Source organism: Triticum urartu, chromosome 2A (assembly GCF_056163025.1).
Source record: "Triticum urartu cultivar PI428250 chromosome 2A, HENAU_Tu73, whole genome shotgun sequence".
In the NCBI taxonomy this organism is placed as follows: domain Eukaryota; kingdom Viridiplantae; phylum Streptophyta; class Magnoliopsida; order Poales; family Poaceae; genus Triticum; species Triticum urartu.
Window position 1 is genome coordinate 180341247 of NC_141874.1, and position 17506 is coordinate 180358752.

Here is a 17506-nt window from a genome sequence, read left to right on the forward strand (position 1 = left end):
TTTCTGTGATGTAAAAAACATGGGGAAAACAGCAACTGGCACTGGGCACTATGTCAATAGGTTAGTACCAAAAAATGATATAAAATGACTATAAACACCCAAGACTGATAATATAACAGCATGGAACAATCAAAAATTATAGATACGTTGGAGACGTATCACTGATCACGGGAGGGCACAAGCCCATTCTTCCGGAGGTCGAAGGGCTCGCCTACAACGAGGCCTATCCGACCTAGGACTGTTATGTAGTTCGTAAAGTCTACAGTAACGAATTTGACTAGGCCGCCCGTGATAAAGTTCTTAAATTCCTCGTACTCAACGTCGACACGGCATATGTGGTAGACCAAGCACAAGTTATGCACGTAAACCTGGATCACGGCGGGCTTCATCTTCTCTTCCTCCTTTAGATTATTCTCTTTGTCCAGGACTGTGGTGTAATCAACATCTAGCCCAGCGATCCACTCATCATTTCACTTTCGAACATACGTCTGAAGCGAGCAAGGCATCCTTTAACCATTGCGGAAGAATGGGTGTAGATGACGTTGAACTCATCGCCGGTGATGGTTCTAACCTTGTACTCACCGCCGATCATGGAGATTTGGGACGCCATGGATTTGGGAGGAGGGTTAGGGTTAGTGGAACTGTCGTAATGTGAGATTAGTGGAACTGCCGTAATGTGAAAGGATGGGGTGACTAGGAGCAAACTGTCGTAATGTTACGGGACATCTGGGGATGAGTAGGAGTGAACTGCTAGCGGTTTTTTGATTGTAAAAATGCTGAGTGGGGCGTGAAAGCACAAGTTCTCCCTGGGTGATTTTGGTAATTAATGTCAACATATCTCTTGTTGGACTAATACTTTTATCTAGTATATTTCAGATAAGTTCAATAGTGGAGTGGTGTGGACAAGAGGATGTGGAAACCCCTTCAAGATGCTAAGGACAGAAGATTGGCAAAAGCTCAAGTGCTCAGGACTCTACATTTTCATTCTAGTGATCCAAGATCACATTGAGTCCATAGGAAAAGCCAATACTATTAAAAGGGGATGTGGTGTTGCTTAATGACTTGCTTGCTCAAAGTGCTTAGTGATATGCTCCAAAGCCCCCAACCACTTTCTCATATCCACATATGTCCCAAACCAAAGGTCAAACTCGACCCTACTGATTTGATCTACCCGGCGCCACCGAGTTCTCTTAACATAGCCACTGCCAGAAACCCAAATCAATTAGGTGTCACCGAAGGGATCCCGGTCTCACTGAGATGGGCTTGCAAACTCTCCGATTCCTGTTGCAATAATTTCGGTCTCACCGAGATATGTAATTGGCCTCACGGAGTTTGCTTGACCAACTCTCTGGTTAGCTTATTACCAGAACCGGTCCCACCCAGTTTGTGTAATCGATCAAACCGAGATGAAGCTTTACCCTAATCCTAACACATCGGTCCCGCCGTGTTGATCATATCGGTTCCACAGAAAAGCCTAACGTTCACATTTTGAACTAAATCAGTCTGACCGAGTTTTATGATTCAGTCGCACCGAGTTTGGTAAATTGTGTGTAACGGTTAGATTTTGTGTGGAGGCTATTTATACCCCTCCACCCACTCTTCATTCATGGAGAGAGCCATCAGAACGTGCCTACACTTCTACAATTCATTTTCTGAGAGAGAACCACCTACTCATGTGTTGAGACCAAGATATTCCAATCCAACCATAAGAATCTTGATCTCTAGCCTTCCCCAAGTTGCTTTCCACTCAAATCATCTTTCCACCAAATCCAAATCTTTGAGCGAGAGTTGCGTGTTGGGGAGACTATCATTTGAAGCACAAGAGCAAGGAGTTCATCATCAACACACCATCTATTACCTTTTGGAGGGTGGTGTCTCCTAGATTGGTTAGGTGTCACTTGGGAGCCTCTGTCAAGATTTTGGAGTTGAACCAAGGAGTTTGTACGGGCAAGGAGATGGCCTACTTCCTGAAGATCTACCCTAGTGAGGCAAGTCCTTCGCGGGTGATGTCCATGGTGGGATAGACAAGGTTGCTTCTTCGTGGACCCATCGTGGGTGGAGCCCTCCGTGGACTCGCGCAACCATTACCCTTCGTGGGTTGAAGTCTCCATCAATGTGGATGTACGATAGCACCTGTAGGATCGAAAGTATGTCTAGAGGGGGGTGATTAGACTACTTGACCAAATAAAAACTTAACCTTTTCCCAATTTTAGTTCTTGGCAGATTTTAGCTATTGTAGGACAAGTCAAGCAATCATCACACAATTCAAGCAAGCATGCAAAGAGTATATTGGCAGCGGAAAGTAAAGCATGCAACTTGCAAGAATGTAAAGGGAAGGGTTTGGAGAATTCAAACGCAATTGGAGACACTGATGTTTTTCCCGTGGTTCGGATAGGTGGTGCTATCCTACATCCACGTTGATGGAGACTTCAACCCACGAAGGGTAACGGTTGCGCGAGTCCATGGAGGGCTCCACCCACGAAGGGTAATGGTTGCGCGAGTCCACGGAGGGCTCCACCCACGAAGAGTCCACGAAGAAGAAACCACCCACGAAGGGTCCACGAAGAAGCAACCTTGTCTATCCCACCATGGCCATCGCCCACGAAGGACTTGCCTCACTAGCGGTAGATCTTCACGAAGTAGGCGATCTCCTTGCCCTTACAAACTCCTTGGTTCAACTCCACAATCTTGTCGGAGGCTTCCAAGTAACACCTAGCCAATCTAGGAGACACCACTCTCCAAGAAGTAACAAATGGTGTGTAGGTAATGAACTCCTTGCTCTTGTGCTTCAAATGATAGTCTCCCCAACACTCAACCTTCTCTCATAGGATTTGGATTTTGTGGAAAGAAGATTTGAGTGGAAAGCAACTTGGGGAAGGCTAGAGATCAAGATTCATATGGTAGGAATGAAATATCTTGGTCTCAACACATGAGTAGGTGGTTCTCTCTCAGAACATATGAGTTGGAATTGTGTATGTGTTCTATTGGCTCTCTCCACGAATGAAGAGGAGGTGGAGGGGTATATATAGCCTCCACACAAAATCCAACCGTTACACACAGTTTTCCAATCTCGGTGGGACCGAATCAACAAACTCGGTCGGACCGAAAAGGTAAACCTAGTGACCATTAGAGATTTTCGGTGGGACTGACATGCAACTCGATAGGACCGATATGGTTAGGGTTTGGGCATAACGTAATCTCGGTGAGACCGATTACACAAACTCGGTGAGACCGAGATTGGTAATAAGCTAACCAGAGAGTTGGTCAGGCAAACTCGGTGGGACCGATTTGCTCTTTCGGTGAGATCGAAAAGTTACAAAAGGGAAACAAAGAGTTTACATTGCAATCTCGGTGGGACCGATTCGCTCTTTCGGTGAGACCGAAAAGTTACGAAAGGGAAACAGAGAGTTTGCAATCCCATCTCGGTGAGACCGAGATCCCTATCGGTAGAACCGAATTGCTAGGGTTTGGCAGTGGCTTATGACAAGTGAAACTCGGTGGCGCCGGATAGAAAGAATCGGTAGGACCGAGTTTGGCTTAGGGTTTAGGTCATATGTGGATATGGGAAAGTAGTTGAGGGTTTTGGAGCATATCACTAAGCACATGAAGCAAGAGGCTCATTAAGCAACACCTCATCCCTCCTTGATAGTATTGGCTTTTCCTAAAGACTCAATGTGATCTTGGATCACTAAAATATAAAATGAAGAGTCTTGAGCTTGAGCCAATTCTTTGTCCTTAGCATTTTGAGGGTTCCACTTTCATATCCATGCCATGCCAATCATTGAGCTTTTCTGAAATAGTCATCTTGGAATAGCATTAGCTCAATGAGCTATATGTTGTTATGAATTACCAAAACCACCTAAGGATAGTTGCACTTTTAGCACCACCTATCGGAACCAGGCCAAAATCTCCGTGTCTCCAATTGTGTTGCACACTCCAATCACGTCCCTTTACTTTCTTGCAAGTTGCATGATTTACTTTCCGCTGCTCATATAATCTTTCCATGCTTGCTTGAAATGTATTGGGAATGTTTAAACTTGTGCCAAAACTCCACCTCAACTTAAAGAAATTAAAAACTGCTACTTTTCCTTGTTGAGGGTCTACTCACCCCGCCCCCCTCTAGACACCTCTTCTCGATCCTGCAATTAGTATCAGAGCATTGGTCTCCATTGCTTTGGTTTAATCACCATTGGAGGAAGATGGATGAGTCTACGTTGGGAGTCTTAGACATAGAGTACCTATACTTGATGGAGAGTTCTTTCATGAGTGGAAAATTGAGATGCTTAAGATTTTCAATGAATATCACTTGAACAAGTACATTACTACTCCTTGTGCGCGGCTTGTTGACCCCTTGAATCCTACCCTTGATGAGTCTATTGACATGATTCATAATCTTAGAGCCGTCAATCTAATCACTAGAGGACTACCTAGAAACTTGATTGTGCTTACACCATATGGAGATTTCTCGAGGAACGATTTCCAAATTATTCCTTGCAAAATTTAGATGAGATTCTTCATAAGTCTATTGCTTTGAGTAAGACTAGTAAAAGTGCCTGTGTGTTGCACCGGGTTGCATTTTTTATTTTTGGATTATGAATTTTGCATTTGAAAATTCTCGCCTCATTTCCTCCGTTGACATCTACTTCAACTCTGCATCGCCATCGAAGTGCAAATAAAGATGCAAACATAGGAAGTTTCAACAGATCGAGTGAAACTCCACACAGATTGGTCTCGAAAAACAATTTATAAGTACACCAAGTTAAGAACAATATCCACAGAGTTCCGTTAATAGCATGAGACAGTCGAACATGTGCAATTTTTTTTACAATATCTTTCTAATTTATTGAAGAACTTTACGAACTAACCATATCAGTCTGCTGCCAAGAATAGCACATTAAATGCAAGTGACGATGGTTGTAGTTGCATAGTAAAAACCATAAAGCCTATGTTTGAACAATACCCTCACTCCAAGTACATATGACATATAATTACTCATTTCTTAAAGTGAACTAAAATAATAATGTATGTATCTTTCGAATCAGAACTGAAGTTTAGCAAACACCAAAACTTATAAATTATTGCGTGCGTTTTCATGTTTTGAGACATAGAATGTTTTTGAATTAGCCCTATCCTCTCAAGAAATATGGACCCACACGTGAAAAAGCAGATATGTAAAAGCATGAAGCATGTGAACACCTATCTTCAGCAGGGTGTGTCCTAAAGCACTGAACAAAGCATTATATACTAATACCTATAGGAACTCCCCATGCGAAAGAGAACAAAAGGTACTGATCAGAACACTTTCCTCACTGTCAATTACTGGCACTAGCTCCGAAGAATTGCTACTGCCAGCCTTGAAGCAAAATTACATCTACATCGATAGCAAAATGAAAGTTAAGCCGTACACGAAGGTAGAAATTGATTGGCACAAAGCTCAAAAGTGATTTTTTAAAGAGCAATAGCAATTTCAATGGTCTTAATTTTAGGAATATGTTATCTGCTTTCTTTCATAAAATTTAACATCCACAGACCATAAGATGACCTGCATGATTATAGTATTTAAATATATTCAATAAAGACAATATCAATTTTTACAGAAAACCTGACTAAATATTTTTTTAAACCCCTGTGGTTGTATAAAAGGATCGCACCCATGAATCCAAGCAGACACCATCCACAGACCACGAGATTTTTTTTAAAAGGAGGATATATCCCCGGCCTCTGTATCTGGACGATGCATGCAACCATATTATTAATTATTCACAAAGACCATACAAGGTGATACATCAATAAGCCTGAAGCCACCATCTTCGCAATATCGTTGCTACTCCTATCCCCTTGATGAAGGCATGCCAAATGTTCGGGCCTAATACCAAACAGACATTGCATCAAAGCCTAACATCTAAAGCCGGGTGTCTCATCCAAGACACTACCTGAATTGGGTCCCACACCGACAGACCACAAGATGACATGCATGATTATGGAATTTAAATATATTCAATAAAGACAATTATCAAATTTTACAAAAAAACATGACTGGATTTTTTTTTCTAAACCCATGCGGCTGTATAAAAAAATCGCACCCACCAATCTAAAACAGACACACCCGATATAAACCAAATGACTGAAAGAGGTATTTTGGACAATGCCTCTATTTTTTTCTGAGAGGAACGCCTATTACTTGACCAAATTGGTTATTCGGTAAAAATGAAACAAGAGACACGCATGACGCTCCCTCTTTCACTTCAAAAAAGAAGTTCTTCTCATCCCCTTTGTCTAATTTTTTTTCTTCTTCTTATCCCTTCCCACCGCTCCCCCATTCCATGGTGGCCGCCCCTCACTTCCATTCCTTTCGTCCCTGCCGCCGGCGCGAGGCCTCACCTGCTCTCCCCACTGCCTCCTCTCCCCGGCACGCAGTCGCACGCCGCATCCTCTCCCGCCACATCGTCGCCCAGCGCATCCTCTCCCCCTCCCCACGGCCTTGCGCCGCCGCCTCCTCTCCCCACCATAACCTCGCCTTGTCGCTAACACCGTCGGTCTTCCCTAGATCGACTCTGCCGTCGCCGTACACATGTCCCAGCGCAGATCCAGATGCGAGCTAGAGGAGCGTGCTGGACACGATGCGGGAGCAGGCATCTCGGAGCGGCCCGAGGTTCAGTGCGTCTCGTGCCCCTGTGATAGTCGGCCTCGTGCTTGGCTCCCACATTCAATCCGGGAAGGCGCTCGCAGCTCGCTTACGTGCTCGACTACTCCAGTTACTTGATGGATTCAGGTATTGACAACTGTGAACTCGAGTTTACCACACAGTATATCATTGTTGGATGGTGAACACACAGTGGTACTTTTATTGATATTAATTTAGGATCCTTGCTCTTAATAGGCTACTATAAGAAATGGCAACTTGGGGCATGACTTGCAAGAAAGGGATTCTATGACAGAATGACATTGCTTCATGGTAGAGTTTCTGCATCTGGAGATCAAGTTTTATCTTGGTGTCTCATGTCAGTGACATTTGTGTGTGTGTGTGTGTGTGTGTGCGTGCATGCATGCGTGTGAGTAACACATTTACTGTTCGGATGATCTTGCGAATTTTTGAGCAAAAGAAATGTTGAGATAGATACTTGCATTCTGATAAGTATGCCGGGCACAAATTTTGAGAGTACAGTGCATCCTGTAATGAGAGAGCACACACTCGAAAGTATATTTAGATTGAATTTGACTCTTTTTTAGTGATGTTGGATTTGGCTAAAAAGGATGGGAGAACATCTCTAATAGATTTTGCCACTGATCCATGAGAAAAGGACAGCATAATGATTTGGCGGGGATCCTCAATATTTTGGTCAAAAAGGACAGCATAATGAAGTTAGCATTAGAGTCATTTTAGTATCGGAGAGAAAAAATAGAATTTGGGTGATCCTGTTTTTGTTTTTCTACTGTCTAATCTTGGAGTAAGCTTCACTTGGGAGCAGTTAATCTCACGCAGAAACATATAATTGCAGTCGAAATTCTTTGAGGATTGCATAGTAGAAATTTTGGTACAGCTTGTACAGCCATAATTGGTCATTTATATTTCAGGTTTCGGGGTATGTAGAGAATGTGATGTTTAGAAAAATCTGGGCAACAGCAGCATTTCCAAGGTGACAAATATGTTCTTATTTTGGCTTGCAAGTCTCTTTCTGCCCTTAGTTACACATTTTGGTGCTAAATTTGTATATATACTTAGAATTATTTCTATAGAAAAACCATGAATGAGTTAGTGGACACATAATTTGTTCGCTCAGGACATTATACATGAGAAATATACCATAAATGATTTGTATATACACAAATGAGTTAGTCTCCTCCAAGACGATCAAGTTCTGAATTCCAACTGTGAAGTTGTCACTTGGCTTTAATGTTCCTGTAGAATCCAAGTAATATATTTAAGGTTAGAAAAGAAGCAATGCAATGTGAAATATAAATATACTTTAAGTTTATCTTAAATGATGATCCTACCAAGTAGAAACTGAAATTTTGAACAAGAAATTAAAAGGTTGCATTACCTATTTGGCTCTTCCTATTCTTCTCCCCCTTTGTGTATGTGTCGCATGTAGTGGTATTTTTATTCTTCTGCTTGTTCTCACCATGTGTACCTGTTAGAACCTTTATGTTTGATGTCGCAGTTGCTCTAGAAAGCGCGACATATAACTGACCATGTGAAGAAACCGGTTCAGGCAGGTAGATGCTGACATTTGGTATTGTCTGTCCTTGTGATTTGTTTATTGTCATTGCAAAATTGAGCCTGATTGGGAACTGTTTCCTCTTGAAACTGAACGGGAACATGTCATCGTCAGAGGGACATAATGGTATCCGAGGCAGGAAAACTCGCATTCCAGAGTGCTGTCCCCCCACAATCTCTGCGTCAATTGCATTTTTTTGAAATCCACGCACGACCAACCTCGTACCGTTGCAGAGTCCATTAGCAGGGTCGATGTTCCTGAGTAGTATGATTGGGCAATTTATTTTGAGCTTCAACATATGTGGAGGCATTCCATTTGGGGTTAGGGTGTTTAAGTATTCTGGTGGATAGTAGTTATGTGGGTCGTCTTCTACGGAATCAAAGCTGTGGTACACCATCTCCTCCCCCTGGAAGCGATCAATCATTTTTAAGTTGATTTTGTCCACGCAGTCGTTCCTTGTGGATAAAATTGCTCTTGATGTGATGTACTTTGGATCCTTTATTAGGGAAGCATTGCCTGTTTGGTAGATACTGTCAATGAGTCTATCCAAGCCATTATCTTCCGTCTTATTTGCCACACATATACTTCTAAGTAGAAGTATTTCACCATCATCATTTGTCTTCTCAGTTCCATTTCCAATGCGTAGTAGGTATTCTGTGAACCAAGGGTCGTTTTGAGCCCTCATGTTGCGCACAAGCTTCAACTGACGCATGCAATTCCAGAGCTTTGACATGCGTAGCAATGCATCTACTATCTGGGCCCTTGTTCCCTTTCGGACAACAGGGAGCACTTGTCTAAAATCTCCCCCAAATACGACCGTTTTTCCACCAAAAGGAAGATCTGGTCTGTCCATTATGTCCCTCATGCTTTTGTCTAGCGCCTCCACTGTTTGCCTCTTAGTCATAGATGCTTCATCCCAGATTATTAGTGATGCTGCTTGGAGTAGCTTGGCTGTCCCACTTTGTTTTGTGAAGCTACAAATAGCACCATCATCTATTTTTAGTGGAATTTTGAACCTTGAGTGTGCGGTCCTCCTTCCAGGCATTATGGAAGCAGCAACACCGGAAGTGGCTGTCGCCACTGCAATCTTGCCTTGTCCGCGTACTGTGGCCAAGAGCGCCCTGTAAAGAAAAGTTTTTCCTGTGCCTCCCGGCCCATCGACAAAGAATATACCTCCTCTTTGGCAGTCAACTGTGGCTAGGATTTTGTCATAGGCCATCCTTTGCTCGGTATTTAGGTTTTTATGCAACAATGTGTCCTCAGGGTCCACCTCGTGTGGAGGTCTCCTCAATGATTTCCCTAGGCACGCCGTTTGTCATCTCATGTTGTGTGTCGATCTCTGGAAGAGGAAAAGATTCTATATCTTTTCCCATTGAGTGCAACATGTCCCTAAGATTTCTCAGCACCATTTGTTCGACCGTGTGCTTGCATTTGCAGTTTCTGCTGTAGTCCTCTGACATTGCCTCGAGGTGTTTGTTCCATAGACCACGGACGTCGCTGGGCTCGCAAAAACCAGGATTGTCGCGAATAGCCTTCGTAGAGATCATGGCATTCGAAACAACTCTGCTTCTGCCATGCATTCGTCTAATGTGTTGTCTGCCTCAATGAGCCCCCGTTTTTCTGCAGCTTCACGGAAGGTTGGCATTACTTGTCCATTGACTGTTCGTAGGTCTTCGTAGCTGGTGGCGCCTGTCACGTGGTTGAGGAGGACTCGTAGATAGTATCGTTCTCCTTCAGTCGGGTGTGCTGAGACGATCCTGCCAACCTGGAACACAGCGGCTCGCTTCCTCTCTTGCCAAAACTTCTCTTGTCTTTGCCAAGTATAATATTCCGGAAAATCTCTGTATAGTATGCCTCGTGCTTTCTCATGTAAACTGTTTGCTTCAAAGTACGCAGTCAACATTGATCTTTCCGTGCCATGACGGTCGAGAACATTCTTTATTGTTTCTGTGCCATGATATGAAACCATGTGCATATTTGGGAGATGTAGCTGCAGTTGCAAGACTGGTGGGTGCATTTTGCTTAGTTCAAAGCCATATATTCTCCACATTGCTTTCGGAGGAGTCACCCACCGTGCGTCTCTGTACTGTTTAATCTCGTCGATTTCGACTTCATCTACTTTGTCGGTTACAGATACAGATGCTCGATCATGTCCCTTGTAGATGTACTTGAAGAGGTACTTAACAGCTTTAATGCTTGAGCATATCTCAACATTTATGTGGTAGTTGAACATCCTTAACAGATAGGGGTTGTAAGGAACCACCCATCTGTTATCTAGTTTGCAATTTCTTACCGTTTCGGTCCGGCCATCATTGCGTCTCCTATATACTGGGTATGAGTCCTTGCCTTGAATCGTAGTTTCCTTAAATGGCCTTGGATAATTGTTCTTGCATGACGGACGATTCTTTGTGCATGGGGAAAATTTATTCAATGCACCGCAAGGACCATGCATCATATGTTTGATTACCATTTTATATATCTCCGGGTACTTGTGCTTGTTAGGGAGCTCAGCGGAGATGATTCTGTCATACTGTTCTGGACATGTGTACTTGTATTTTCCGGTCATGATGAGCAAAAAGTGAGCATGGGGTAATCCCCTCTTTTGGAACTCTACGACATATGTATATGCCGTAACCTTTCCAAGAATGGCCTTCTCAAATAGTTGCTTCTTCATTTCTTCTAGCTTCGCCCTGAAAACACGAACGACAATGTCTGGGCGATCTTGTGGTGTTTGTCCAAACTCTAGTTCACGTGTGATCTCTTCCCAGTTGGGGTTGCAGGTCATTGTTAGGAATACGTCTGGCTTTCCATATTTTCTAACTAAAGCCATCGCATCCAGATACCGACGAAGCTTATCTCGTGGCCCTCCAATAAATGATGAGGCAAGTACTCTCTGTTTTCCGACTGCATCTCCATTCTGTTCTCCGGCTTGAATGCTGTCTAGAAGGCCTTGGTATAGATCTGCCCTTATTTTCTTTTGATGATGCCACATGTAATCCAGTCTGGAGCTTTCAATCTTGATGTATGTATCTACAACAAACTGCTGGAAAAGCCATCCGCCATGCAATATTGGGTTGAATATGCTTGGTCATGTATAATTTATAGCAGTAGTATTCTTTCATGGTTACCCACAAGCCGTTGACCGAATCTATGCAAAAATTGCAACATAAAAAGTTAGTTGCATAAGTTTGTACTGTACCATATATGAAAATTGAATTTTGAATATAATAGTATATGAATTTTTTACCTGGGTCCTCGTCATTATTGATATTATCAGCACCAATGTCTTCCTCTTGTGTATTCTTCTTTGGGATTTTCCTATGCCAACCCAGTTCAGCTCTTGGAAAGAATAGAGGATACGACAATGGATCATAGCACCCGTAATATGATCGAATGTGCTCTTTTTCGTTGTTGTTCCCATGTAGTATTACGCTCCTGTCATAAGTATCTCTTCTTTCATTTCCTTCAATCCACACTGCAGCTACCTCAGAATTGATTGGTGCGTTGTATGTTCTCTGGTCCAATCTTTGGTCAAGGTTCAAGATGACTCTGTAGTCCTCAAGGTTTTGGGCTTGTCCCAAACTCCTAAACTGTTGAGAGTACGGGTTACCGCGTAGGATGTTGGTTATTATTCCAATCACATGCTTGTCTTGCTCATACATTTCCTCGCGGCAACGACGATATCGATGCTCTAAGCTTGGATCATCGTCGTAGAAGTATAGCTCCAAATGCTTTGGATCTGAGTGACTATTACCAAATGAATGTATGTTGTGATAGATCTGACCATGAGCTCGAAAGGTGTAAATACCAGCTGTTCGCATGTCAGTTGTGTCTCTGTCAAGGTGACAATATAGAGTAGTAAATGAGAAGTGTCCATTGAAAAATCTTATATTTTGCCGAAAATGTCTTGCATCAGAGTCATTGCTTATCCAAAGTCTCATGAGTTCAGGTGGTGTATCTGGATTGGCCAGTCTTATCTGTCCTTTTCTGTAGTATAACCCCTTAGTTTCATACTTGAATTTTTTTGCATGACATAATCTGCAATTCTCTTCCGGTTTGAGCACATGTGTTTATTTTTTGGTATGTTACTGTAGACAAAATCATATGGATCAGACTTGTGAATTTCTTCGTCTTCTTTGATTTCAATTTCCACTTCTCTGCCCCATTCTAGTATGGTTTGTAGCATAAAAGTTTTAGTAAATAAAGGAGAAATATAATGATTCGAATCTATTTAAATTTTATTGGGCATACCTTGACCAGAGAACATGTGTTCGTCCTCGTTTGTATCTTCTTCAAATATGATTTCGTCATTACCTGTGTTGTAATCTTATATATATATATATATTATATTTCTCTGTACTGCATAACAATATATATGAAATTGATAACCTTACCATGATCCTCATTGTGGATTGATTGTGTTGGTGCATCTGCTTCTTTGATGGCTGTGTCTTTCTCACACATGACTTTATTATTTGTTGTGTAGAATTTTTTATTTATATAGATATGCATATAGTTTTTGTATTGTATAAAAGTATATCCAATTGATTATCATACCGCGAACATCATTGTAGAATGATTCTATTCGTCCATCTACTTCTTTGATTGTAGGAGACATTGAAGAGGGGATGTCTGGCCATGAAGCCACCTTATTGTGATCGCCATTGTATAATGTCTTTGTTGGGGTATCTGCTTCTTTCATGCTTGGAAACATTGATGAGGGGATGTCTGTCCACAAAATATGGTTAGTTGTACAAACACATGTATATTTACTTTGAATGCTAGTATTGTATCAAATTTAGATTTTTACCGTAAATCATTACTTGTGGTTGATGTAGAGGCTCTGTGTTGTTGCCGATTTCCGTCATGGATGCATCTTCTTTTGATGATACTGTAACATTCTTCCTCCGTCTTGTCGTGAATTGTTTGTTACGGCGGTGCAGCAATGTTTGTCTTTCTCCTCGCGTGACATGCTTTCTGTGATTTACAGAAGGGGTAGAAATACTAACTTCTTGTTCAGTTGAGCTATATGCAGGGTTTTGCATCGCCATTGAGTCTTTGTTTGCTGTGCTGCGCTTCAATTCATTTATATGTTCTATTCTAGCTTTCTTTTGTTCTGACTGCATATTTGTATATATCTGCCTATGCTGTGCACATATCTTCTCTTTCTTTTGTTGATAGGTTTCACGGCGTCTTTTGAGTTTTTCCTGCTTTTCTCCATTGGTCATCTGTACATTGAGCTCTGCTCTTTTTTCTTTCTTTTGTTGATAGGCTTCACGGTGTTTTTTGAGTTTTTGCTGCTTTTTTTCATCAGCCATCTGTGCTTCATCGGTCATCTGTGCACAGAGCTCTGCTTTTTTTTCTTTCTGATGTTGATAGGCTTCGCGGCGTTTTTTGAGTTTTTCCTGTTTTTTTTCGTCGGTCATCTCTGCATAGCGCTCTCTTTCTCTCTTCCTTCGTTGCTCCTTAGCATCCATTCTTTGATATTGTCAAAAATGCCTGCCTGCCTGCATGAGAGTTTTGGAAAGTGTAAACAAATATTATTTATTAAAGATGGGAACTTGGTTAGCATGGACATTTGCTGATACAGTATTTACTCTTCAAACAACACTCGTCTTACCAAGTGAAATGAAAACAGAGGATATAAGTTTCTTGTGGGGAATAGACATTTGTGCTGATATAGTATTTACTCTTCAAACAACACTTATCTTACCAAGTGAAATGAAAACAGAGGATACAGCTAAGTCATTCTAGCTGGTAGGATTTATATAATGCTAAGACCTATGAGTATTTCTCTAATTTTCAACTGTTTTTCAACTAAATGGCCCTGGTGCAGCCATTGATACACTATGCATGGGTTCAACTCATGCAACTCGATATGTAACAGGAACTGCTGTTGTATATAATCGATACACACATTGCTATTTTTTATTAGTCCTATTATTATTATTATTGTTTTTGCCTATTTTCAAAATTAAAATCTATTGGCCTTCTATATGCTAAGCTCATACATGTGGTGCTTCCCAGGGGAACTTTTGATTATATCTTTTTGCTCAAACGATTGATCTCCAAATCAACTTGCTTATGGTGTGCATAACAAATTAGATACGCGAAAATGCTGACTTCTCATTGATTTGTTCCAGAAGCTAAAATAATTGACTTATTCCCTTGTTTGCGTTGATTGTTAAATAAGCTAAAATTACTGCTGATCAACGATGATATGCATCATGATTTTTTTTTCTTTTACTGACTTATCAATTTTTAGTGTATGTTCTGAGCCACATCTAAATGGTACATAGATTAACATGTCTATGAGTCTTTGTATATCAGCATATCGACTCGTCACTTGTTGTTTTAAATAATTTGAACAACTTAAATTGTAATATCTCTTTGTATGCACGCACGCATTACCTCTTATATGTACTCACACATTGCTTACACATTTGTATTGATCTTTTCAAAATACAGTAAATACCTCAGGAGGAGCACGGGCAGACGAGTTCCAGCGAAGACAGCAGAGGCGAGATTGGATGCTTGCGGCACGGCAATGTCGAGCCTAAGTCAAGCCAGACTGAAAGTAGATGAGGTTAGTGCCACCAGAACACTTAAATTCTAGTCCAATCATTGCATCTATTTTTTCCTTGTCAATAATGGTGTTTAAATATGATTCAATGTGTCGCATATAAAATGTTGTAAATTTCTTGCTCAAAGTAAACTTTGATATACTACTTGTTTGGATAATCCAAATCGCTGATGATACATGTAATTTTTTCATTACAGGTACCAGTGTTCATAGACATGTTGAAGGATGTCGTATATGGAAACAGTTAACAAAAATACCTGATGTAAAGCTGACTTGTTAAAGAGCTTAATTGAAACGAAGGTGACAACCTGTGAAACTGGCAGGTTAATTGTAAAGCTGAGCTTAATTGAACCGAAGGTGACAACGCGTGAAACTGACAAGTTAATTGAACCAAAACCTAGGATTGTGTCACATGAAAAATCACTGGAGATAGGATGTATTTGTAGCACCAACGATGCCCGCCTCTAAGTAGGTTTCGGACTCCTGTAGGAATCTAAATAGGAGTAGGAATAGGAATAGGAATAGGACCAGGATTCGGACTCATGTAAGGAAAGCCAGCCAGCGGCGCTGCCTCCATACGTAGTGGGTCCTTCCTTCATCGATACGGGCAGGCAGCTTCGTTTGTTTGGCAATTTAAAAATAGAGATATGGGCCGGCCGGCCGGCTCTTGTTAGTTTTGAGCGTACGTCTGTTTGTACGTTCGATTTGCTCAACCGGACAAAAGTCTCATAACGGGATGAAATAAAGCGAAACCAAACCAAGAATATCTATTCCCTTTAATAGTAGGTATAGATGAGTTCCAATGATTCTAAATTTGATGATTGTCTATTTGAGCTTACTAATCTTATGTATGCCAAAGGAGATGTTGGAATCATTAGCAATATCATCTTCGAAGCTATTGGAATTCATAAAGATGACCATTTATCTAATGAATTACCCTTTCTAGGAATTGATCAATCATAAGACGATGTTGAAAATGGATACTATGATGAGGATGATGATAGTGACTTTGATCTCGATGAGTCTATGAGACACTCGGTATTATGGCAAATCTTTGCGGCTACATGGCTGGAGGAAAGAAATGTGTTCTTGATAGTGGGTGTACCGATCACATGATCGGAGACAAGGATATGTTTCGTGAGCTTGCTGAAAATGACAGCCCTCGAAAGTATGTCACTTTTGGTGACAACTCAAAGGATAAGGTGGTTGGCCTTGGTAAGGTGGCCATCTCACATGATAGCTCCATACAAAATGTTATACTCGTTGAATCCCTTGGCCATAATCTACTTTTCTTATCTAGACTTGTTGACTTTGGTTTCAATGTCCTATTTACTGAATTAGATTGCTAAGTGTTTTGTAGAGATAATTATAAAATGGTCTTTACCGGTATTCGTAGAGGTGATCTTTACATTGTTGACTTCACTAAAAGGGTTCAACCTAGAAATTACTCAATTGCTAAATCCTCTAAAGGCTGGTTGTGGCATAGAAGATTAGGCCATGTGGACATGCGAAATCTTGATAAGCATATTAAAGGTGATCATATCCTTGGAGTAAAAGATGTTATATTTGACAAGGATAGATTATGCAGTGCTTGTCAAGCAAGAAAATAAGTTGGAGGAAGCCACCCCGTGAAGAATATCATGACCACAAGCAGACCGCTCGAGCTACTTCATATGGATCTCTTTGGTCCCAGATCCCAATGCCTACAAAAGTCTCGGTGAAAACTCATTTGGTTTAGTCATAGTCGATGATTTTTTTAGATTTACGTGGGTGTTCTTTCTCGATGATAAATCACAGGTCCAAAAGTTCTTCAAGAACTTCGCTAGGAAGGCCTAAAATCAATTTGAAGTGAAGATCGGGAAGGTTCGCAGCAACAACGGAACGGAGTTCAAGAACACAAATGTGGATACCTTTCTTGACGAAGAAGGGATTTCACATGAGTTCTCGGCTACGTACACACCTAAACAAAATGGAGTTGTTGAGAGGAAGAACCGGACTCTTATTGAGATGGCGAGAACGATGCTTGATGAGTACAAGATGCCAAAACACTTTTCGGCGGAAGTGGTTGAGATAGCTTTTCATGCAACAAATCGCTTGTATCTTCACAAGCTACTCGGCAAGACGGCATACGAGCTTCTCACCAGTAACAAACCCCAAGTTGGATATTTTCGGGTATTCGGCTCAAAGTGCTATATTCTTGATAAGCATCGTCATTCTAAATTTGCTCCTAAATCTCATGAGGGTTTCCTACTTGGTTATGGCTCAAACTCCCACACTTACCGTGTCTACAACAATTTCACCTGAAAGGTTGAAGAGACGGTAGATGTGAAGTTTGAAAAATCTAACGGCTCGCAAGTAGAGGAATTGCCAATTGATGTAGGAGACAAAGACCCTTCGGAAGCAATCCAAGACTTGTCTATTGGCAAGATTCGTCCAATGGAGATGAAGGAGAGTACCTCGTCCATCCAAGTGGAAGTTTCTACCTCACGACAAGGTGAACCAAGAGTTGACACGAAGGCATCCACAAGTGGGACACGCCAAGATGAAGAAAACGAGGAAGTACACCAAGATGAACCTCATCAACCTCCTTATCCACCTAGACAAGAGAACAACAACATCAACAATGAAGAAGGCCAAGAAGAAGAACAAGATGATGAAGAATATGTTCCACCCCGACCCAAGCAAAAGCTCTCGCGAGTTCGAG

General features: G+C 41.5%; 3 protein-coding genes across 3 annotated transcripts; all 3 read right to left on the reverse strand.

The window, feature by feature from the left end:
* Nucleotides 1-8025: 8025 nt before the first annotated feature.
* On the reverse strand, nucleotides 8026-9438 carry LOC147984451 (uncharacterized). Its single transcript, XM_087541105.1, has one exon. It carries the CDS (start codon nucleotides 9436-9438, stop codon nucleotides 8026-8028), a length of 1413 nt encoding a protein of 470 aa, XP_087397231.1.
* A 324-nt stretch (nucleotides 9439-9762) lies between these two features.
* On the reverse strand, nucleotides 9763-11049 carry LOC147984452 (uncharacterized). The gene has a single exon (XM_087541106.1). The coding sequence runs from the start codon at nucleotides 11047-11049 to the stop codon at nucleotides 9763-9765; it is 1287 nt and encodes a 428-aa protein (XP_087397232.1).
* A 1143-nt stretch (nucleotides 11050-12192) lies between these two features.
* LOC147984453 (uncharacterized) lies at nucleotides 12193-13696 on the reverse strand. Its single transcript, XM_087541107.1, has 6 exons — nucleotides 13601-13696; nucleotides 13030-13477; nucleotides 12783-12947; nucleotides 12614-12703; nucleotides 12471-12533; nucleotides 12193-12386 (listed from the first exon to the last, which is right to left on the reverse strand). The coding sequence occupies exons 1-6, from the start codon at nucleotides 13694-13696 to the stop codon at nucleotides 12193-12195; spliced, it is 1056 nt and encodes a 351-aa protein (XP_087397233.1).
* Nucleotides 13697-17506: the final 3810 nt, after the last annotated feature.